This window comes from Megascapheus bottae, chromosome 13, assembly GCF_031878675.1.
Source record: "Megascapheus bottae isolate mThoBot1 chromosome 13, mThoBot2.hap1, whole genome shotgun sequence".
Classification (NCBI taxonomy): Eukaryota; Metazoa; Chordata; class Mammalia; order Rodentia; family Geomyidae; genus Megascapheus; species Megascapheus bottae.
Genome location: NC_143521.1, coordinates 52093508 through 52116963, shown reverse-complemented (window position 1 = coordinate 52116963; position 23456 = coordinate 52093508). Strand labels below are relative to the sequence as shown.

Genomic DNA, 23456 nt, shown 5'->3' with positions numbered 1-23456 from the left:
CAGAGGAGTAACTTTCAATTAATACTGAACAAGTAGAAGGCAACTACTTAAAATCAATACTCATTTTTTTCCCATTACTCTATAATTAATGGAGTGACTGCTCTGCTTTGGCAACTGTAACTTACTTTGACAAAAAAAAAAGTCCACAGAGTAGAGGGATAAGAGATGCTGGTAAAGTGCTACTACTTGCATATTCAATATTTTACAGTCTCTTCTCATTTTTCACTGAAGGTTTTGTTTGAAAGCTTCTGTCTTGCTCCCTTTCCGGTTACTCTGCTGAGAACAGGGATTTAAGCTTCATGAATTTGTTTGGGAGGGAGCTGAGACATGAGCTTGTTGTTGTAGGTTTTAGAAATGTTTAAAGAAAATGCTCTGCATTTGAGGTACTATCTTGGAATTTCACAATGGAGCAAGCTTAGGGGCAAAGAGAAGGGAGCATTGTAACTAAGAAGCCAGGAAGAATGGAAGCGCTGGAGCCTCAGAGAACTTGCATCCTGGTCTGCTATTTGAAGGCAATAGGCCCAGTTGGTTTTGACAAACAACATCTTCCCTACTTCCCTCTGCAAAGCCCTCATGCCTCTCACACAGCTCATGAACTTCCAGTAAGCAGACGGATAATGACCAGCCTATGAACCACAGTATTTACCTTCAGAGCAGAAAGGACTGTGACAGACAATTAGGATTACAAAATTTTTGACATGCATACAATGATTTGATGAAGTGGATAGGCCTATAAAATAGTTCTGTTCAATCTTGTTTTCCAAAAATAAGAGTTTTCAAGGCAGCCTCCAGGGGCTCAGGCCTACAATCCTCACTACTCAGGAAGCTGAGATCTGAGGATCATGGTTCAAAGTCAGCGTAGGCAGTAAAGTCTGTGATTCCTATCTACAATTAACTATCAAAAAGACAGAAGTGGGGCTGTGGCCCAAGCAGTAGAGCAGAAAAGTTCAAGAACAGAGCCCAGGCTCTGAATTTGATCCTCAAAATTAGCACATGAGTGCGTGCACACACATACACGCACACACACACAGCAGCATACATGTGCACACATATACACACATACACACACAATGTTTCTAAAAACAGATACACCAACAGTAGAGCAAAATGGGGAAATCGGGGAGGAGGGAGGAAAAGGCTGTCTCCATATTGATTTTCTGCACATTAAAAATAACAGGCAGAATTATTACTTATATTTAATTAAGTACTTCAACCAGTTTCGTGGCCATATATGTCGATAATACAATGATAATAATGATAATTGTAAGGAATTAACATTGATCATTTTTAATATTGTCATAAGTTTTCTTGTACTGTCTTTTGGAATTTTAAGTTAAATAAACTTGGACCTTTTCAAAGCATTAATTGACTTTTGTCTGTAAAGCCAAACATTTTGAATATGATTGCTAAGAAGCAACTTATTAAGAAAGGTTTTTCACTGCCCTTTTACATCACCAAAATGTTGAGACTTAATCACTTAACCTGTGAATATTCAAATATATATACATATAATGTATGTATGACAGGAAATAATCTATTTTGGTCAGTAGTCTATCACAATTGTGATATTATGGATGTACCTGTGAATCATGCCTACACTACAGCTAATCTCCAAATACAATTTTGCTTTAGAGATGTACTCATTTGGTAAAAATGATTGCCTTACCTTAAAATTGTGTTGCACCAAACACTGTATCTGCATGACAACCTTTTAAATCAAATAATTTTAACTTTAATGGTGGACTTCTTAATCTATGACAAAATTCACAATCATCCCAAATGTTCCACCTTCTGTACAATGAGTTTTCAGATTTGGTTTGTTTCTAGTCCACAGGATGAAAGATTTAAACCATAATAGAAATTAACTTTTCTAAGCATCTCAGAATATGTTTATATTGCTAGCAGTATTTAACTACTTACAAGTTCTTAAGGGAGTTAATATTTTAAAAGCTTTTTTTTTGCATTGCACATAAATTTATGTAGGCAAGGCATAGCATCCATTTGGAAGAGAAGTAGGGGGGTCTCAAGAGCCAGGTTCTAGAAATGGCCATTCTAACTGGAGTGAAGTAGAATGTCAACTGGTGCAAACACTCTGGAAAGCAGTATGGTGATTCCTCAAAAGACTAAACATAGAGTTCCCTTATGATCCAGCAAGCCCATTCCTGGGCTTTTACCCAAATGTCCAGAAACATGGACATACTAAATCCACTAGCACAATGATGCTCATTGCAGCACTATTTACCATAGCAAAGATATGGAACCAACCCAGATGTCCCTCAGTTGATGAGTGGATCAACAAGATGTGACACCTATACACAATGGAATTCTATGCTGCCATCAGAAAGAATGACATCGCCCCATTCATAAGGAAAAGACTTGGAAAAAATCATATTAAGTGAAGTAAGCCAGACTCAAAGGAACACAGGCTTAATGGTTTCCCTCACTTGTAATAATTAGTACACATCTAGGACTCTCCTAGCAGAGGATTACAATAGCGCAAAAGCTATGTACATAAGGTCATATAGGATGAGACTAAATGAACTCTAGGATATGGAAACAAGAGGTTTATCTTTGTGATTGCTGTTCTTAAGGCACTATGTTATTTCTTTTCTCTCCTTTTTCCCCTAATGGTTAATCTCATGTGGTTACTGTAGCTGACTTTGTTACCTGGTGTATTGTATATACGTTTGTTTATTTGAAATAGAGAAGGGAATGGGGAGGAAGGAACAAGACGACTGGGAGGGTGTGGAGAGAGGGAAATGGGGACAAAACCATGAGAAGGGGGGTCACTGTTTGAGAAGTAATACATCCATTACCTGACAAATGTAACTGTAACCCCTCTATACATTACCCCAACAATAAACAAATATAAAAAAAAATTTACAAGAGGCAGCTTCTATAGAGTGATCTGTAGAATTACTGCTAAGTCGGCATTGTTAGACGAACATGTGGAGGAGGTTCAGATCCCGTGCAGGTGAGCCTTCTACACGTGCTTGTGCTGTGCTTTCACGTCCTGTCCATCTTTGCCATCAACTCCCTAGACGAATGAAGAGATTTTTTATGGAAAGCTGATTGCGACACAGAAGAGGATTGCCAAGCAGTGCAATAATACACAGTCACGGGCAGCCCCGCAGGACAATGAAGAATGAGAATTAAGAGGGAAGGAGAGAGCGCCCACAAGGGAACAGCCCAAGCAACGTCAAGGTGAGATCAGGGGTGGCACCTGCTCATTCACACGGTGCCTCCCGCACTGCAGCCAGCACTCAGGAAACCCTCCACAGCTCCAAGGATCAGGGCGGATCATCTGACCTACAAAGAGCAACATTCCCTCGCCCCGTTCACCCGCTCAACACTCCTCCTGGACATCTAGTGAACTATCAACGAAGAAGCATGATCCTAAGCTTTTAACCAAACCCCCACTCAGGACAGGACCTCCCCACATACAAACGCCTCCCCTCCCACCCCGCAGCCCCTCACCTGGAGTCTTACTGACCCAGGTGCATATTTGTTGAACATCAGTGTGCTAGTCCAAATGGCTAGGAAAGAAACCACCACACTATTTAGGCAAAGAACTGGCTACATGAGTACATCCCTGCTTTCGAGACTGTCTCAGCCAGGAAACAAAGAAAAATGTGAAAGAACATTTGAGAAGTTTCAAACTTCTTTCCAGTAACTAATTTATATAGCATATATCCCATTGCATGATTACTGTCATAATTATACACCCCCAACAAATATTCACTGAATCCTCGGAATAAACAGACCCAATATGCAGGGGTTAGCTATGGTGCTCAGTTTCAGATGAAATCCTCTTTGCCAGGAATAAACTATTTTATCCTTTTTTTTTTTTTATAAATTCTGAGCTCATTTTTTACCACTCCCATCCATTTTTTTTTTTTTGTCAGTCGTGAGGCTTGAACTCTGGGCCTGGGTGCTGTCCCTGAGCTCTCCAGCTCAAGGCTACCACCCTACCCTTGTGCCACAGTGCCACTTCCAATTTTCTAGTGATTAATGGAGGTAAGAGTCTCACATTCTTTATTGCCCGTGCTGGCTTTGAACCTCAATCCTCAGATCTCAGCCTCCTAAGTAGCTAGGCTTTATAGGCATGAGCCACGCGCCCAGATGCCGCTCCCATCTTATCAACAAGAAAACTTAAGGCTCAAAGGGCAATTTCGTCCACTGTCATAGTTAATAATAATAGTCTGCATCTAGCTTATATGAAGGAGATTCCACTTATTTACTCAGAGTAAATTGAAACTTAGGAAGTACTGACTCACAGTCCTTTTTAGACTTTGGATTACTTGAAAAGTAAAATCATGAGGTTATTTGTTGGAATAATTGATGGCAGTTTAATTTGAGTTAGCTGAAATTTGGGGAAATGCTATTCTTCTACATACTATTCCTGGTGCCTTCCTGACCCTTCCCACTGTTTTGACTTCCTTTTCTAGTAACTTAACAGAATGCACTCTAATTATATGGTCCAGAAATACATTCCCAGCCCACCATCAAATAACACAATGCTCACCAGTCACTCAAACAGCACAGAAAGACCCACTACTATGTGTTTGTGATACTGATCTCCTGTAATAAGCAAAGACCTGAAAAAAGTGTGTCAATTACCTTGACAGGAAGTATCATTACCATAAAGCTAACTGGACTGCGGTAAAGTCAATGAAAACCTTTGATATCTAACAGATAACTTCTCACCATGATCAAATTGTCTTCACTTATGGAAGAACAGAAACAAAAATAAATCTTCACACATCTTCAGCCAGGCACCAGTGGCTCACGCCTGTAAGCCAAGCTCTTTCCAGTTCCAGCTCCTTAGTTTAATTCTGGATCTGCCCTCAAGGAAGGGAATCCTGCTCTCAAAATATCCAAGATTTCTTCTGCCATACAGATCCTAAAAAGTGAGAATCATTCCCCAAACCAGCCCAATCTTTAGCTACTCCAGTAAGGTCTTCGTGATCCCCCCATAAATATATATCCTGCTTCTACTTCAATAAAGAAAGCCAACTAGAAAAATGGGGTACAGGAAAGAAAGAAAACAGAACATCAGAGCAGGGAAAAGGCAGCAGGTCCAGCAGCAGGACAGCTGCTGGTGATTTATTGATTCTAGCTCTGTGCAGAGCCTGAGCAGGGACAGGGAAAGAAAATTGAAGCAAGTTTCTGGGGCTGACCTCCCCACTTCCATGGGTTTATCTGTTGCTAATGCCTGCCCCCTGGTGGAAATGCGAAGAACTGCTCGAGAGCTTCACATCAACTGAGCAAATTAACACCGGCCTGGGAATTTAAAAAGCTTGTTTCTGAAATTGATTTTCAAAAATAGTTTCTTAACTGCACTTGGTCAGAACTTCATCTGAGACACCGATGGATTCGCAGCACAGTGAAGAACGCCTTCCTCACAGTTCTGTTTCCACAGTTGTGAGGGGAAGGTTAGACTCGAGGTGGAAATTTGGAAGCAAAGCCACCGTGGTGGAGGGAAGGGAGCTGCAGTCCTGATGCTTGCCAGGGCACCCCAGAGGTCCCAAGCAGCCCTCCGAGCCCGTGACAGGCCATGAGAAGTGAGCACAGCACCCAGAGGAAAGCACTCTCTTGGCAAGCTCATGTCAAAAGAAATGAAAATTCAGCAGGTCAGGCTTCAAATGCCAGGTACATGAGCAACTCCTCGAGAAATCATTTCAGCAACAAAGCCTACCCAGCAGAGCAAAGCTGACCCAAAGTCCGGCAGAGGTTTCTAGACTCTAGTTAAAAGTTCATGAGACTTCACAAAGTACCTGAAATGAGTCAAAGTCTTACCCCAAGCTCCAGAGGCCACTGCTCCACTGAAACTGCCAAACCAGCGGCCAACGAGCTCCACACGGGTGCTGTGAAGCTCTCACTGGTCTTAAAACAATGAGATGAAGGATTTGGGTGTCTGGCACTCTGAGTTCCTTCCCCTTCCATGCTAAGACTTTCTTCACTTTTCTGATGTTGCTTCTGCAGGGTGTGCTCTTACCTTGCCACCTCTTCAGTGTTTGGACACAATCAGAGTGTCTCCATAGGACTCCTGTGTTGAAGCTTCATTCTCTATCACTTGAGCTGTGAACTAAATAAACTTCTTTGCATGTGCGTGTACGTGAGCACACACACGTGTATGTATATGTGTGCACCTACACGTGCCAGTTCCAGGAGTTGGAATGAAGGCCTAGGAGCTATCTCTGAGTTTTTGTGCTTAAGGCTAATGCTTAACTTCTTGAGACACAGAGCCACTCAAGACTTCGGTGACTCACTGGAGATAAGAGACTGAAGGACTTTCCTGTCTGGGCTGGGTTCAAAATGTGATCCTCAGATCTCAGCCTCCTGGGTCTCTAGGATTACAGATGTGAGCCCCCAGTGTCCAGCTTAAGCCTCTTGTCTTCATAGTTGACCAAACTCAGGTGTTTCACTACAGTAGCACAATGTAGACTTGTACAGCTTCCTGACAATCTTCCTCCTCTTCCTACATTTTGTCAAACTCAGTTCTTAATCTTCTCTTCTCGGCACATACTTAGTATATTGCTAGCTGTCAGTTTATCTCATCACTGTTCCAAGAACCAAGAAAGACCTGGGAAATATTTTCCCTGCAAAGCTGATATGATGCTCAATTTTGCAGAAAAAGAGAAACACACAAACAATAAGCAATTACTAGTCTGGTTTTTAAACAAAATAAAAGCTACCAGTCTTCCTAAAACCAGTTCTCCCCATCAGCGAGGAACTTAGGGCTCAGCTTATTCACTTGAAAACTGGGCACTGTCCATGCTGTGTTCCCACGAGGCTGACGTGGACACTCGTGCAGTCCAGTGCCAAGGCCCCAGAGACAATGTGCTGCTTTTTTTTCTAACTGCCAGTCCTGGGGCTTGAACTCAGGGCCTGAGCATTGTCCTAGAGCTTTGTCAAGGCTAGCACTCTACCACTTGAGCCACAGCACCACTTCTGGCTTTTTTCTATGTATGTGGTACCGAGGAATTGAACCCGGGTCTTGGTGCATGCTAGGCACTAGGCCAAACTCCTGGCCCCAATGTACTACTCTCTAACTGAGCAATGTTACGATCCTACCAAGAGGGCACTTCCACCCCCATTCCTCTGATACTTGGATAAAATCACCGCAAAGGGCTAAGTGCCAGGAGCTCACACCAGATACCCCAACAACTCAGGAAGCTGAGATCAGACAACTGTGTTCAAAGTCAGTCTAGGCAAGAAAGTCTGAGATTCTTATCTCCAAGTAACCACCGAGGAAAAGACAGAAGTAGAGCTACAGTTCAAGTGGTAGAGTGCTAGCCTTAAGCAAAAATGCTCAGAGATGGTACCCAAGCAGAGTTTAAGCCCCAAGACCAGCACACACACACACACACACACACACACACACACACACACACACACACCATGAAGTACCATGACAAGAATCAAAGGACGCCATAGAAAGTTAAATACAGAAATGATCCTAAGATCACGCGAAGTCACACCTGTCTATATCCAAAGGAACCAAACCCTGCTTGTACACGAAGGCCCACAGCAGCACTATTCACAACGAGGTTAGGAACAGTGCAAGTGTGTACACATGGACTCGGGATGAGCAGCACTGCAGAGCACACATGCATTGGCATGTCACAGGAAGAAAGTGCCTGTCGCTCCTGCTGCAGCACAGAACCCTGACCACATGCTTGGGAAATCCACCCAGTCTGGAAACACACTAACTGCATTTCTACGCAACAGCCAGGGTGGACGTCGTCATGCGTGGACAGCATGCAAGACGGAGACAGAGGGCAGCCAGAGGGGCAGGGGACACCAAGGCTATTAAGGGGCACTGCATCTTATTTTGGAGCCTTTATAATATTTTAGAACTAGTGTGATGGTTGTACAACACATGTGCAAAATGTATGAGACCAGAAATCCCATCTCAAAGCAGAGGTTGTGGGCTTACTCCTGGCGCTGGCAGGCAAAGACAGTGGGGTGCTCGGCCCCCATTTCTTGTCTGTACGCTGAGTGGGCGGGGTGTGAGAAGAGCTGTGCCAGTCATATGAGGGCTGCTTGTAGACAGAGGAGACCCCGGACCCCCGAGAGCTGGCTATGTCCAGGACACGCGCTGGCCTGTGCTGCTGTGTGCAATACATACTCCAGGGCTTGCAGCCAGGAGAAGCGTCTCCAGCGGCAGCCTGTCTCCACTGTGCTGGGCTCTGCATGAAAGCGGGGCTTGGTTAGAGAAGACCACTCGATAGGTGAGGCGTGTTTATTAGGAAGAACACTCGCAAGTATTTCTCTTGAACTCCAGGCCTTGACGAGGGGACGCATGGCAACTGCTCAGGAAAGGGACACAGGGCAGAGTCGGTGACTTTGCTTCTACCACACAGAGTTTTAAGGCAGTTTAACTTGAGGCCACAAAACTACAGCTATGACATCAACAGCACTCAAAAACAACTTGGCCCTCAAAAATACATGTCGCTTCATACCAGTGCACCCCCGAACTACCAAGACGCAGCCACTGTCTGCAGATCCAACCTGACTGCTCTCTCCAGTCATTTCACATGAACACATCTCGTGCCACAAACAGGAATGTGGAAAACAAGTGGCCGGCGTGGCCACACTGAGATAGGTTAGTGGTTTTTCTGGCAGGTCCCTCTCAGGTACTGAGATGAAGCTTAAAAATACGCCGGGGTGATCTCCGTCCTTCCCTCTGTGGTTACCACCTGCATTAGGCTTCCTGAGCTGGGTCGGTTTTTCCCTGTGATCCAGTCATGGAAGGTTCTAGAACAAAGAACAGACACAACGTTTTCAAAGCACTCTTAAGGCTCATGCTTACGTTTGTACACTGGTGGCGGGGGAGGGGGTGATGAGAGGAGAAGCCAGGAAATCCCTGCACAGGGCCAGGGGCTCTGACTCAAACTGCCACAGGCCTGGGCATCGGTTCGTGTGCTCTTAGCTTTTACTTCTGCATTGTTTTGCATGGTTGAAATTCTTTACAACGAACACTGTCATATAATTTTTTAGTTTTAAAAGACTTTAGTTGGTTAATTCTAATGGATGGACAGAGGCACAGGACACAAGTCCTTTGATATTTGCAGGACTAGAGGACAGAAAATGTAAGCAGCTCAATCCCTTATAGAAAACAGCATGGCCTGCACAAAACCTACACACACTCTCCTGTACCTAAGTCATCTGGACATTAACAGTAACCACAGAGTAAACAGCTTTATTGTTTAGGAAATATTGACACGTGAAAATGTTTCTGCACACGTTCAGTACAAAAGCCATAGATTTCGTGGGTGCAGAACACACAGATACAATGGCCAACTGTACTTTAGAGCTTCACAGAAATGTGAAAGATAAGAAACAGCTTAGGCTGTCCTGAATCACAACCCTATTTAAGCTTCCTGCAGTCGGGAGGACAGTGGGGGAGGAACTTAGCTCAATGGTAGAACACCTACTTATCACCACCAAAAAAAAAAAAGGAAGAAAAGAAATTCAAATGTAATTGGGATTCAAAGCTTAGTCTCTCTCAGTTTTGACTTTATTACAAAACGAGTGCTGTGGTCCCAGCTCAGGTGGCACAGAATCACAGCAGCTCTGTTAGAGAAGCCCACACTGCCTGGGTCCGATTCTGCTTCTGCCATGGAACCTAAGGTGCCCCCATGTCTCACAAAAGGAATCTGTGTTACAGGTAACCCCGAGGACAAGCTCAGCAGGCTGCTCAGAACCAAAATCATTCTAGCATGTCACTTCCTTCCAGCGTGAAATGTAAATAATCAAGTCCCAAAGTCTACCCAGTTTGACTCCAGTGAATTGGCACGTTAAGCCAGGAGTGCACCCCGGACTCCAGCAACACGGTGGGCAGCCCTCGGGCAGCTGGCACAGCGGGGTCATCTCCCGCTGAGGACAGAGTGGTGCCATGGCAGGTGGTTGGAGCAGGTGGGGCTTGCCACAGGCAGCCAGGAAGAGGTGGTGCAGGAAAACAGGAGCACAGTGGCTCTCCAGGGAGCTTCCACAGTGGCCTCTAGTTTTGGCAATGGCCACTTTCTGTTAGTGAGTGCCCCACCCTGGTGAGATGTGAGACACAGGCCTTCCACTCAGCCTCACCGCCACAGCTGAGTTTCCTGGGCACTTGCTCATGGCTGGGCCTTGTACCAAGGGCCTATCACTGCCACATTTTATCCTCCCACCCCTTACCATTAACCACTTCACACACACTGGCAAGCTCAGGCCTGGGGCAGGTAACGAGCATGCTCAGTCTGGCTGGGGACTGAGGGAGAGAGCCAGGGTCTGTTCCAGCTCCACGAAGCCTTCTGGGCCCCTGCTGCTCCCTGATCCTGTCCCGTGGTCACTGACTCCCAGGGATCGATGCTGGGGTCTCCGGGACCCATGAACAGGTGGGCTTCTCCTTTCACCCTCAAGGACCAGAAGCTGCTCGGGCAGCCGCAGCCATGCTGATACTCACTCGACCAGGAATTCTAAGGGCGTCCAGGAGCTGAAGTCAGCCTCCGGCATCGACTTCCTGTTCATGGCGGTGTCCAGGGTGACCCTGCAGTGCAAACAGAGGGCATCCTTCACATTAACCAAAAACACAACCGCCAGCACCACCACAGTGAGTGCTGGGCAGCAGATGTGACATTTCCATGGGGGCAGCGCCACTGAGACCAGGGAGCGGTCCTGGCACAAAAATTACCTCCTGGGCTGGAAATGTGGCCTAGTGGTAGAGGGCTAGCCCAGCAACGAGTGAACCCTGGGTTCCATTCCTCAGTGCTGCACACACAGAAAAAAAACACAAGTGGCGCTGTGGCTCAATTGGTAGAGTGCTAGCCCTGAGCAAAAGAAGCTCAGGGACAGTGCCTAGGCCCTGAGTTCCAGCTCCAGGACTGGCAGGTGCACATGCATGTGCGTGCACTCGCGTGCACACACACACGTGCACACACACACACACACACACACACACACTACTTTTCAGGGTAATTTAATAAGGCTCTTCATCACTCACCCTGATGGCAGACTAGAACAAAATGGACAGAATTCCATTGTGCTTTTATTTAAGTATAGTCTCTACTGAAGAAAAGTGCTTTGTAGCACTTTGGCATTGCAGCAAAATGTAGCACGCTCATCTCCAAGGATTTAAGTGGAATAACATTCCTTAAATAGGAGAATTAAAATATTAAGGTATTTGGCAAGAGAAAATAGAGTTCAGACCTTCAGGAATGTCTCCAAAACATTCAGGCCTCAGGCACAGTTGGGGGTGGGGTGGGACCAAGGTGGAGGCAGAGGACAGAACAGAAAGGAACCAGGCAACGGGCTGCAAGCATGGCCTAGTGGTAGAGTGCTTGCCTAGAAGAGAGGCAAGGATCAAGCCGCAGAGAAGCAACAAGACACCTCCAAGGTAGTGGCCTCTGCCTGGGACAGCAGACTGGGATGGCTTCCTGCTCACAGAAAGGTCCCCATTGTTTCCCATGTGCTCCCCAACCCATCCCAGCATAGCCCACCCCCCTCCCGCATACACACACACAGAGTGTGAAACACAGAAGTAGTCTAGTAAAATAAAGTGTAAAGACTAATTCTAAAGAAGGAATGAGAGAGGAAAGACAAAGGAAAAGAGAAAGAAAATAAGAGGAAAAACAGACAAACCCAGCTAGCAAGTCAACCAATCCAGACAGCCCAGCATAATCCAAAACCCCAAGAAGCACTGCCCTGGTCTGTGGGCACCACAGGCATGGATGAGACTTCCTGCACTTACAGAGGGGCCATGGACCCTCCACCCTCTCCCTGACCAACGACAGCAAGGCACACGGGACACGGGAACAAGCGCTCATCAGACACCAAAGTCTGCTGGAGCCTTGAACTTGAACTTCCCAGAACTGCAGCCTACAAGTTTCTGTTGCTTTTACGTGAGCAGTCTCGGACCTTTCAGCAGCAGGAACCAATCAAGAAGGATGTCGGGGGCCTTTGGTGAGTTTAAGAGCTTAAGGTGATGTGCACGCACGTCCCTGGGGTCCCTGGCTGCAGTGCCAGCTTGGGTGAGGGTGGAGGGCAGGGGGCAGCAGGACTCACGGGAGCACGGCGATTGCGGCGGCCCCAGGTGGCATGCCACTGTTCTTCCCCGCCAGGCTCTGGCACAGCTGGTGGACGGCACCCTTGGCCATTCCGTAGCCAATCATGCCTGTGAAACAAGAGAAAACACCTCGATAGCCGTCATCTCCTCCCTCCGTTCCCAGAACTGCCCTGACAGCAGTGTCCTTGGCCCGGGGTCCCTGGCCACTCCCACCTAAAGGGACTCTGGCCAAGGAGGAGGGATGGGGCCTGGGCCATGTGTAAGAACACAGGCCTCAGGGGCCACCAGGGGTCACTCTTGTGCCCCGCAGCAGTGAGTGGGGGAAGGTTGTGGGTGGGAATGGAAAGTGGGGCTCTCCCCACTTCACCCCAGTTTCTCATGTAGAGATGACAACAGAGGTGCACTGAGGACTGAAAGAAAGGGCACCCAGCGGGCACACATGTGAGGGTCCCTCACCCTCCCAGCCATCATGCACAGAGCTACAATGCCCTCACTACCACGCAGTGGCGCTCTGCTGCCACATTCCTGACCAGAGACAGGAGCGGCAGCCTGTGACATGGCCACTGCCCTGGCCTTGACTCTTCCTCTCCTACCACCTGCCGTTGCTCTGCTGCCCCCAAAGCCAACTGTCGCCCCAGCTAAATGCAATGCCAGCACACAAGTCACTGCGCTTCCTGACAGCAGGGAACCTGCAGTCCAAGATGGATGGTGAGGAAATGAGGTGGAACTTGCAGAGGGCTTGGCCCAAGCGGCCTGGGAGGCTCAGGCCTGAAATAACTTAGGCTTTTTCAAAACAAATGCACAAGCAAATCACCTGATCCCACCTCCCCCCCCACACACACACACACATACAGTGTTACACAAACTCCTCTCCTCCCACTCCTCAGTGAGAAGCTGCCCCAGAGACATGGGGTAGGGGCAGGGGCCCTCTCCTGTCTGGGCTCCCACTGCAGCTACCACCACCACCACCACTACCACCACAGTGGGCATTCACTGTGAACACCTCACCAGCTTCAGAAAACCAGCAGCCTCCTTAGCTGACAGCCACACGTGCTGTGGGGTGCAGGAGCTAAGGAGATGTCCCAGGGGACATGCGAGGGCCTGGCCCAGCCAGGAACCAATCCCTAACCCACTTTGACAATAACTTTGAACTGCAATGAGGCTCAAGGCCTCAAAAAGTCATTTAGAAGCACCAGTGGCTATTTCTCCATTCTTGGCTTCCTTGCTTTACCAGGAAGCAGGAGGCCAACAGTGGCATAAAAATAGAAGCTCAAGCCAGGCACCACTGCCAGTGACTCACGCTGTTAATTGTGACTACACAGAAGGCTGAGATATAGAAGACTGTGGTTCAAAGCCAGCCTGAGCAGAAAAGTTTGCTAGACTTCAGCTCCAAAATAAAGCCAGGCTGGAGATGTGGCTCACGTGGTAGAGCGTCAGTTGCACAAGCAAGCCTGGCATGAGGCCCTGAGTTCAAACTCTAAATCAGAAAATCAAAACACCACAAACCCATGAACCTCCGCAAAGCCCCTGGGCTCCCTTCCCAATCCACTGACATAGCACAAGAGCAGGGGTAAAACCCAAGCAACCAGCTACCTACATGGCTTCACTCTGTGCCACAACCCCTTCTCTGGGTACCAATCCAGGTGAGAGAGCATGTGCACGATACAAAATGAAGCATCCATAACTAAGAAAACACTGTATTCCCAATTATAAGATGATGTGTGATCCCTAAGACGTGGTTTCCGTCCCAGCACGCATTCTTAGTTGGCTCCACCATTTCAGGAGAGTTTACCTGACAGTCCACAAGTGCAATCTGAGAAAAGGGAGGGCAAGCACTTATTCAGCAACTTTCCGAGGGGCAGTTTTTTAAAAATGTTTTGGGTTTTTTTTTTTTTTTGAACAAGTCTTCTTGGGCTAAAGGGCTTTATTAAGTCTGGCTCATAATTTATTCTAAATTATATATAGATTTCCCCAGAATTGGGGGAAGTATGAGCAGAAGTTAAAAGAACTTACAACCAAAAATAGTTCAGAGCAACCCTTTCAGCAGCCCCAGAGCACGGAAACAAGCTCATGTCACGGGGGAGGGAACGCAGGCGTACCGGGAGTCCCGTCCAGGGCAGCCTTGGCACCGGCCAACGTCAGGAGGCCCCCTTCCTTCAGGTGCTTGGTAGCCAGGTGGCTGGAGATGGTCGATGTCCACACACTCTGCTTCCACATCAGGTCACAGTTTCTAAAGAGAGCTGAGAAGAAGGAGGGAAGGAGGGAAAACATGGACTCATCATTCCCAGAGAAGAAATCACAAGTCAAGCTCAATGCACACAACCCATCACTCAAAAAAGACACCTCCAAGGTCTTCTGTGTCCTCACCTCCTCTGCATCCCCCTTTGAAACAAGATCTAATACAAAAACTTCCGGTTCAACGGCAGAGGCACAGTTCTGATGATCCAATCAAGTCCCAGCTTCCCTACCTGCTACTTGGTGAAGTGTGAGCCAGTAAGTTTAAACAGCCAAATCTGGGGTTAATTTCTAGACTGGTGTTGCTCAAAACCTTAACCACCTAGGCACTGGTAGCTCATATCTGTAATCCTAGCTATGCATGATACTGAGATCTGAGGATCAAGGTTTGAAACCAGCCTGGCAGATCAATCTGAGAGACTCTTTTCCAATTAATAAGCAAAAAACCAGAAAGTGGAGCTGTGATCCAAAAGGAAGAGCAGTAGCTCTAAGTGAAAAAGCTCAGGGACAGCATCCAGGTCCTGAGGTCAAGCCCGATAAGAGAATGAACGAATGAACGAATGAACAAACGAACACACACACACACACACACACACACACACACACACGTTTAACAAAGGGCACTAGATTTATAATAAGAACATATATGTCTATGTCAGCTTTTGCTCATGATAAAAATCTCAAGAGACTACGACATGTGTGGTGTTGCCTCTACCCTGCAGGGCCCTATGGCATGAGGCACCCTAGGTCTCCCCGTGGCAGCAGTGCTGCTGGAGAGACCCTTACACTGGAGGCCAGGCCCAATGCAGGTGTCTGAGCCGGAATCCTAGCTGCTCAGGAGCTGAGATCTGGACAGTCACTGCTAGAAGCCAGCCTCGGTAGCAAAGTTCATTGGACTTCATCTCCAAAATAAACCAGCAAAATAAGCAGGGCTAAAGGTACACTTCAAATCACAACATGCCCCGCTAGTAAGAGCAAGGAAGGCCCCGAGTTCAAACCACAGTACTGCCAATTTTTTAATGAGTAAAGCCAAGAGCTCTGCACTTACCAACTGGGTAAGGCCACTACTGCAGGAATGCAAGTTATTGGCAAAATAATGGGTTCCACCTCCTGCCCCACCCTATACCTCATGCTCTCTATGGTGGGATGTTGCTATCTGAGGCCCTAGACACTGCATGAACTGTGAGAGATAATCTGCTCTTTACAGACAGGCCAGACAAGGAATTGAGATATATCAGTCAAACAGACTTAAGACATGGACTGAACTACTGTACTACTGTAAAGATTCTGGGACAAACAGCAAAACAGCTGGCCTGGCACCCAGGGGCAGTGACAAATCCACTGTCAGCAGGGCAAAGAACAGAGCAGAATGAATGATTAACGCAGAAAACAACTTACACTTCGATTTGGCATTGCCCCCAGCCCATCCGCCAGCCACACAAAGAATGGCGTCCACCTTCTGATCACCCAAGAGCTTTCCAACCTCAGCAGTCACCTTGAACACAGAACACAAAGCTGTATGAGTTGTAAGGCAAATTGAGATGGGCCCTGACAGGTTCCTCAGTTTCCTCCTCTCTTCTCTTAAAGCTGGGTAACAATCTGTACAGGGAACTAGACTGCAGATCACGCTCTGCTAAGGGGCAACTACATCTCAGGGTAATTTTCCTAAAGCAGTCTTGAGTCTCCTTATAGACATTTTTTTTTAATTTTTTATTAAAAAATTTATTAACATTGATTTTTACATCATATTTCAAATGACATATTTAACAAACAAGTATTCAAGAAGGGAATCTCTATATACAATTACTAGCACTTACATTTTAGAACATAATCAAAATTAGGCTGAGGGTTTGTATGTCATAGATACATAATCTATGTAATAAGACATTATGTCTACAGAGTCATAAGTTTTTATGTCTATGTAGCCATTTTATATTTCCAGTACCACGTCCATAGCATTGGGTATGCAAGTATTCCTTATAGACATTTTAAAAATCAAACATGAGCTGAGGTATAATGCAGAGGCAAAACACTTGCCTACCATGTGTAAACATCCTGGGTTCGAACTCCAATACCAAAAAAAAAAAAGGCAAAAGAGACAAGCACTCCTTGAAGAAAAACAATAAAGAAACAGAGGGGGGCAGGAGTGTAGCCTAGTGGTAGAGTGCTTGCCTCGCATGCACAAAGCCCTAGGTTCAACTTCTTGGTACCACATATACAGAAAAAGCTGGAAATGGTATTATGGCTCAAGTGGCAGAGCACCAGCCTTGACCAAAAAGTGTCCAAGCACAGTGTCCAGGCCCTGAGTTCAAGCCCTTGAACTGGCAAGCAAGCAAGCAAGCAAGAGAGGGGAGGGTTTTAAAAAGTACAGCACTAGGCTAGGAGTTTGGCCTAGTGGTTAAAGTGCTTGCCTAGCATGCATGAAGACCCAGGTTCGATTCCTCGGTACCACATACATAGAAAAAAGCCAGAAGTGGTGCTGAGGCTCAAGTGATAGAGCTCTAGCCTTGAGAAAGTCCAAGGACAGTGCTCAGGCCCTGAGCTCAAGCCCAGGACTGGCAAAAAAAAAAAAAAAAGTACAGCACTAATAATATATACACAATGGAATTCTACATAGCCAACAGACAAGATAAAATAATGGCATTCACAGGGAAGCGGATGAATCTAGAGCGAATCATGTTGAGTGAGACAAGTCAAGGCGCATGGTATCCTTAATATGTGGCTATTAAATCCAAAGAGTACAAGAGCGAGGACTCAATACCTGCATACCCAAAGCTATGGACATGGTAATGGAAATACAAACATAACTATATAGACAAAAAAACCTATGACTCTATAGACATAATGTTTTATTTCATAAATTAATATGTTTCTATGACATACAAACCCTTAGCCTAATTTTGATTAAGTTCTAAATACTAAGTCCCAGTGATTGTAAATAGAGATTCCCTCCTTGAACACTTGTTTGTTAAACTTGTCATTTAAAATATGATGTAAAAATCAACGTTAATAAATTCTCTAATAAAAAAAGTACAGCACTAATAAAAATAAAGTACTAATATGTTCTGGTATATTCCTTTCTAGACTTCCTTCACAAGTCAGAGAACCATAACCTAAGAAAATGTCAAAAAAGAAAAATCAAGAGCAAGATAAGGCCATCAATGGCAAAATATTGGTAAATACAGAGTGCATCACAAGAGTTTTTGTGTTCGTTCTCCCAGTCCTCGGGCATCTATCTTCCTAATATATCTCATATTCAAATCTTAGACAGAGAGGGACAACTGTTACACACTGCAGCCTTGTGAATATCCACTGTGAATGACGGCTATCCAGCCTGCAGAAGCCCATTCTTAGAAGGCACTGGGCCCCCACTCAGTCCAGTCTTTCACTATTCTGCTCACATGATGCTAGTTTGCCTTGGCTTAATGCTAAGAGCTCAGCTATCAACCCACTGCCACCATTGCCAGCTCATATCCCACTAAGCCACCCTCTGCCTTTTGACCCTAAGTGAAGACAAGTGTCTTTCTGGGCTTCTGCCTCCCCATTTCTACAAGGAAGATAACATGGCAAACAGGTGGTAAGCACTGTAGGGAGGCCAGGTGCCTTCATGTAAATAGAGCACTCATGTAAACAGAATGGCGGCTGGCATGTCAACTTCCATGAAACCCCATAAGGCCAATCTGCATCATGTAAGGTCGTGGTAAGCATTAGGGGGGGCTATGTGGGCCCTAATGAGGGCTGCACATTGAAGATTTCAACTCACCTCAAACTGGAAACATGCAGGAGGTGGGGGAAACCATCCATGTATTAAACACATTAAGGACTTTTTTTTCTTACCATTATTTACTAAATAACGCAGCTTAACAACTATTAACATGGTATTGACATATTGAATAATGTAACTACTGTACTCGAGAGATGGTTTAAAGTGCAGCGGAGGATATACAGATTGTGTACAAACACTACGCTATTTGTATAAGACAGCTGAGCATCTGTTGGGTTTGGAACCCACATTTACAATTCAGGATAGCCGGCGGTCATAGAATCTCAGTGTTCAGATCACCAGGGAAACACAACCAAATGTGAAGTCGACCCTCAGCACCACGCTCATGTGAGAGCACTGGGCACTCACTGGCTGGTTGGCCATGTCACTTAGCATCTGTGCTTTCAGGACGAAGATTGCCCATCACCAGCCTCACAGAACGGTGGTGAAAAGATGGCCCATCAAGCCTGGTGCTGGTGGCTCATGCCTGTCACCTTAGCTACTCAGAAGCCTCAAGTCTGGGGATCACAGTTCAAAATCAGCATGGGCAGGAAGTCCGTGAGACTCTTATCCCCAAAATTCTACCGCCACCCCAATTCCTACCCCTTCCCCGCCCCCCAACCACCCAAGGAAAAGCTAGAAGTGGAGCTGTGGCTCTGAGAGCACCAGGCATGCGCAAAGGAGCTAAGGGACAAGACCCAGGCTCCAAGTTGAAGCCCCAGTACTGGCACCAGAAAAAAAAAATCTCAAAATGTAGAAAAATGTGGGCATCATACAAAGAAGGCGGTCCAGACTTCTCTGGGAACGAGGGCTGGAGCACAGCACGCACACACTAAACAGAGTCGTGTGGGCGCTCGTGGGAGATGCCTCTGAGTAAGAGCAGCTAGGAACTTTACATGAGGACACCGGTCAGCACCAGTGATCCTGGGGGGAAAAGGGAATGGTTAGCAGTCTCCCTCCACATCTGTCTCATTCCGATGGGCTTCTTGTTTTTACAAGATGGGAAAGTTATCATATAAAACATGTTCAGTTAGTGCTTATGCTTTGAACTTTTTAGAACAGATCCCAAACCATCAGAAACAGAGACACAGGCAGGCATTGCACCATGCTTGATAAATAATAAAACAATAAAACAAGACAAGACAAACACAAACCACTGAGGCAGAAGGAGACCGTGGCTGATCCACAAAATGAAAAGCGCGCCATCAACAAAGAGGCTTTTATTAAGTGACATATCTTAAATCAGACATATATTTACATACACAAATTGAAGATATATTTACCTTTAAGATTTTATTTAAGAATAAATTTTAATTTATTTTTTGCTAGTCCTGGGGCTTGAACTGAGGGCCTGTGCACTGTCCTTGAGCTTTACCAAAGCTAGCACTCTACCACTTGAGCCACAGCACCACTTGCGATGTTTTTGTGTATGTGGAACAGAGGACTCGAACCCAGGGCTTCTGCATGCTAGGCAAGCACTCTACCACTATGCCAAACTTCTGACCTTAAAGAATAAAATTTTAAAAGTCTAACCATAAAATAAAAATACAAAATTATCTCTACTTGCAAAAGTAATAATACTCAGTATGCATAAGAAACACAAGAAAGTAAGATTATATCATTTATCTTTGTAATTTCCTTTTGATTGTGCGATCCTAGAGTTTGAACTCGGGGCCTGGGCACTGTCTGTGAGCTTCTCTTGCTCAAGGCTAGCACTCTACTAATTGAATATAGCTCTACTTCCAGCTTTTGGTGGTTAAGCATCTCACAGAAAAAAAAAAAAAAGAAGAAGAAGAAAAAAAATCTCACAGGCTTTCCTGGCTGGGCTGGCTTCAAACAGGGATCCTCAGATCTCAGCCTCCTGAGTATCAAGGATTATAGGCATAAACCACTGGCATCAGACTAATTTTTTTTACCATTCTCCAACTTTTCCACCACAGATAGAAATAGCTTTTACAACGAGAGAGGCCACAATGGGAAGTCAAGGCTGTGGTTGTGTGGTAGAGCACATTCCCTACATGCACAAGGCCCTGGGCTCTACTCTAACAATGACAAAAGAAACTCAAGAAAAAAAAAAAGTGACACAGCCAGCCCAAACCCTCCCCAGGGTCTCCAGGTACAGCATTTGGAGACCTTTCTGGACCTACCTGATCAGCCTGCTCCGTGAACGAGTCTGTCATTTTAACAATGACACTGGCACTGGCTTCTTCATTCTCCACCACGTCGATACTGGCAACCCACTGAGCAAAGGAGAAAATAGTTTTAGTGAATAAACAGGGAGCTCTAATTTCTTTAAAAACATGTATCTGAAAGTAGATTGAGTGGAGATAGGTCAGGGCTTATAGGTATCCCTATCAGAAATGCTTGGGACTAGAAATGTTTCATATTTCAGATTTTTTTTTAATTTGGAGTATTTGCATGCATACATATAAATGTGGACACATACGCTATCTCAGGGACACAATTCACGTCTAATGAACAGAGGGGGTGATCATTTCGTAAGTCAGGTAATGAGTATGTTCCTTTTGGACATCACCCCTTCCTTTGCTCTCTCCCCGTTTTTCCTTCTGACAATTGTTGAAAATAGTTTCACGGCACAGGATTTTCCAGTTCGGGATCATTTGGGCTCTCAGAAAAGCTCCGCCACAGGGGCTAAGCATGTAGTTCAGCTGCAGAGCTTGCCTCACAGGCTCACGCTCCATCCCTAACACTAGAAAATAAGACTTTAAAAAAAAAAAAAAAGCTCGTTTGGGGGGGAAAAAAAGTTTGTTTCAGGGACGCTCAAGATACAAATACGAACAGCAACAGCAGCAGCACTGGACTTCTTACACACCCCACACCCCAACCTGCCTCCAAACACCTCCCTTCCGCCCCCAATGCCAACACTTCTTCAGGACAAACCCCCTTCTAAAGTCACCCAAGCACCGCAATTCAGCTTTCCATATATATATATATATATTTTAATCCATTTGAAAATGGAAAACTCTCCTTAGTTTGGGGGCTGTATACAAACAAGTAGCTGTCCGGATTCCTCTCCCACAGGGCCACATGAGAGAACCCTTGCCCCATATTAGAGAGAGAAGGGTTTCAGGTTTGGGGTCTGAATGCTGACAACAAAATGGCTTTATTTGTGTGTGTGTGTGTGTGTGTGTGTGTGTGTGTGTGTGTGTGTGTGTGTGTGTGTGCTCCTTTTCTTCAGTTGGTAGCACCCTCACCAAAAAGCATGTTATAAAAAAAATGAATAAGGGGGAGCTGGGTGCGGTGGCTCACGCCTGTCAGCCTAGCTACTCAGGAGGCTGAGATCTGAGGATCAAGGTTCAAAGCCAGCCCAGGCACCAAAGACCATGAGACTCTTATCTCCAATGAACCTCCAGAAAACCTGACGTGGGGCTGTGGCTCAAGGGGTAGGGAGGCAGCCTTGAACTGACAAGCTCAGGGGCAGTGTCCAGGCCCACAGAGTTCAACCGGAAAAAAAAAACACACACACACACAAAAAGGAAAGAAAATGAATAGGGTTGGTTAGACAGAATCCAGTGAGCAGGACTGGAAATGCTCCTGGCTCGGGTGATGCTCTAACCAGTCATCTCAGGGTCCTTTACAACAAGCCTGGGGAAGGACAACGAACAAACAAGTCCTCAGCACAGCTCTCCCCGCCCACCCCCCAGGGGAACAAAGGACAAAGAGGTCACCAGACTGTGCCCAAGTCAAGGACAAACCCCTGGTGTCCCCACATCACCCCGACCCCCGCCTGCCCACAGCGGGTGAGGGGCGCTGGAAGGGCTGAACGAAGCTCCGAGCCGGGGGCGGTGGTGGTGGTGGGGTCCGGGGTGGGGCACTCCTCCCGTGCCGCCCCGGCCCCCCACCTGCGATCCCCCCCCCACTCATCTTCTCCGAGGCGGGTGATGGCGCAAGAGCTTGAGCCAAACGCCAACTCTAGACTCTTCTCTCTGGCTTTGAGGGAATCTTCTCCCCCAGGCCGCGGGGTCGGCCCGGCCCCGATCACCGCCTCCACCACCCCAGCGCGCCACGGCCTCTTCCTCCCGTCTGGAACTTTCTATCCACCCCGCGTCCCGGCTCCGCGGGCCGGGCGCAGCCCGCGCGGGTGGGTGGCGCACGCCCGTGCCAGCCCCTCCTCCCCGGACGCCAGGCCCCCGCGTCCCCGTGACATAACCTGCCCCCCTCCAGCGCTCCCCTCCTCGCCGTCCCCCGGGCCCAGGCCCCGCCGCCGCCCGGCCCGCCGCTTTACCCAGTTGCGGGCCCGGAAGGCCTGCACGCAACGCGAGCCCAGCGCGCCCCGGCCGCCGTACACCAGCACCCGGCGCGCCTCGCCCGCCGCCGCCGCCATCCCGCTCGGCTCCGAACACCTCGCCGAGCGCCGCGCCTGCCCCTGACCCCCAGAGCACGGCTGCGCCCCACCCCGCCGGCCCGCACACGCGTGCTCCCGGCCACGCCCGGATGCCACGCCCCTCTGTAGGCGGGAACACCGGCGAGGCCCCGCCCCACCCCATACCCTGCACGCGCGTGCTCCCTGCCACTCCCAGATGCCACGCCCTTCTGTGGGCGGGAACACCGGCAAGGCCCCGCCCCATACTCGGCCAAGGGAGCTCCTGGCCCGATGCCACACCCTCTGTGGGCGGGGTCGCCTGACAAGACCCGCCCCGCCTGCCATCCAGCCAATAGGAGTTGGGACCTGGACAGGGCGAGTTTGCGCTCCAGGGCTGGGCTGTGACCCGAGCTCAAAGTCCACCGCTGACACTGGACTAACCGCCGGAAACGTGTGTTTTCCGTAAGGAGGACGGAGGGCTGAGCCTGGACACGCCGTTTAATACCTGCGTGGCCTACCGACTCCCTGGACTGCTCCGTGCCTCCGTTTCCTCGCTCTGAAGACGAGAATAATCGTCTGTCCCCTAGGGAAGAATTATTTACTGGTAATACTAAGGTACATCAGTAGTGTATGGCTAAGTAGTAAAGATTTCAATAAATGCCAGCTGGTCGTCAAATTGACCATTATATGATTGCTTTTATCACTATTTCTAACTCTTGGAGACCACTGAACATATAAAGAAATTGTAAGTTCAGGTTTCTTATGTGTGGGGGGAAGGAAATTAACCTAGGGTATTATTTTAAAACTAAAACAGTTCCCAAAACAGTGATATAAATGTATACTATATACACTTCACGAGTTATATACTTCATGAACTGATGCCATTCAAACAATACCACGAAAAAGTATGACAAGGTTTCTTTTTTTTTTTTCTTTTTTTTTTCTTTTTTTTTTTTTTGCCAGTCCTGGGTTTGAGCTCAGGGCCTGAGCACTGTCCTTGGATTTTCTCAAGGCTAGAGCTCTACCACTTGAGCCTCAGCACCACTTCCGGCTTTTTTCTATGTATGTGGTACCAAGGAATCGAA

The 23456-nt window shown here is 47.0% G+C and overlaps 1 protein-coding gene across 1 annotated transcript; it reads right to left on the bottom strand.

Annotated features, from left to right (window-relative positions):
• Window positions 1–8234: 8234 nt before the first annotated feature.
• Window positions 8235–22463, bottom strand: Qdpr (quinoid dihydropteridine reductase). The gene is made up of 7 exons (XM_090343794.1): window positions 22294–22463; window positions 20195–20287; window positions 15683–15779; window positions 14149–14289; window positions 12049–12157; window positions 10451–10534; window positions 8235–8763 (listed from the first exon to the last, which is right to left on the bottom strand). The coding sequence occupies exons 1-7, from the start codon at window positions 22390–22392 to the stop codon at window positions 8658–8660; spliced, it is 729 nt and encodes a 242-aa protein (XP_090199920.1). The 5' UTR covers window positions 22393–22463; the 3' UTR covers window positions 8235–8657.
• Between the last annotated feature and the right edge of the window lie 993 nt (window positions 22464–23456).

Excerpts from the sequence above, each read along its gene's own strand:
- Qdpr (XM_090343794.1), bottom strand. The coding sequence starts at position 22,392 with ATGGCGGCGGCGGCGGGCGAGGCGCGCCGGGTGCTGGTGTACGGCGGC. Across the intron at positions 15,780-20,194 it reads TCACGGAGCAGGCTGATCAG|GTGACTGCTGAGGTTGGAAA; the intron begins GTAGGTCCAGAA and ends TCTGTGTTCAAG. Across the intron at positions 12,158-14,148 it reads TGCCCTGGACGGGACTCCCG|GCATGATTGGCTACGGAATG; the intron begins GTACGCCTGCGT and ends CTTGTTTCACAG.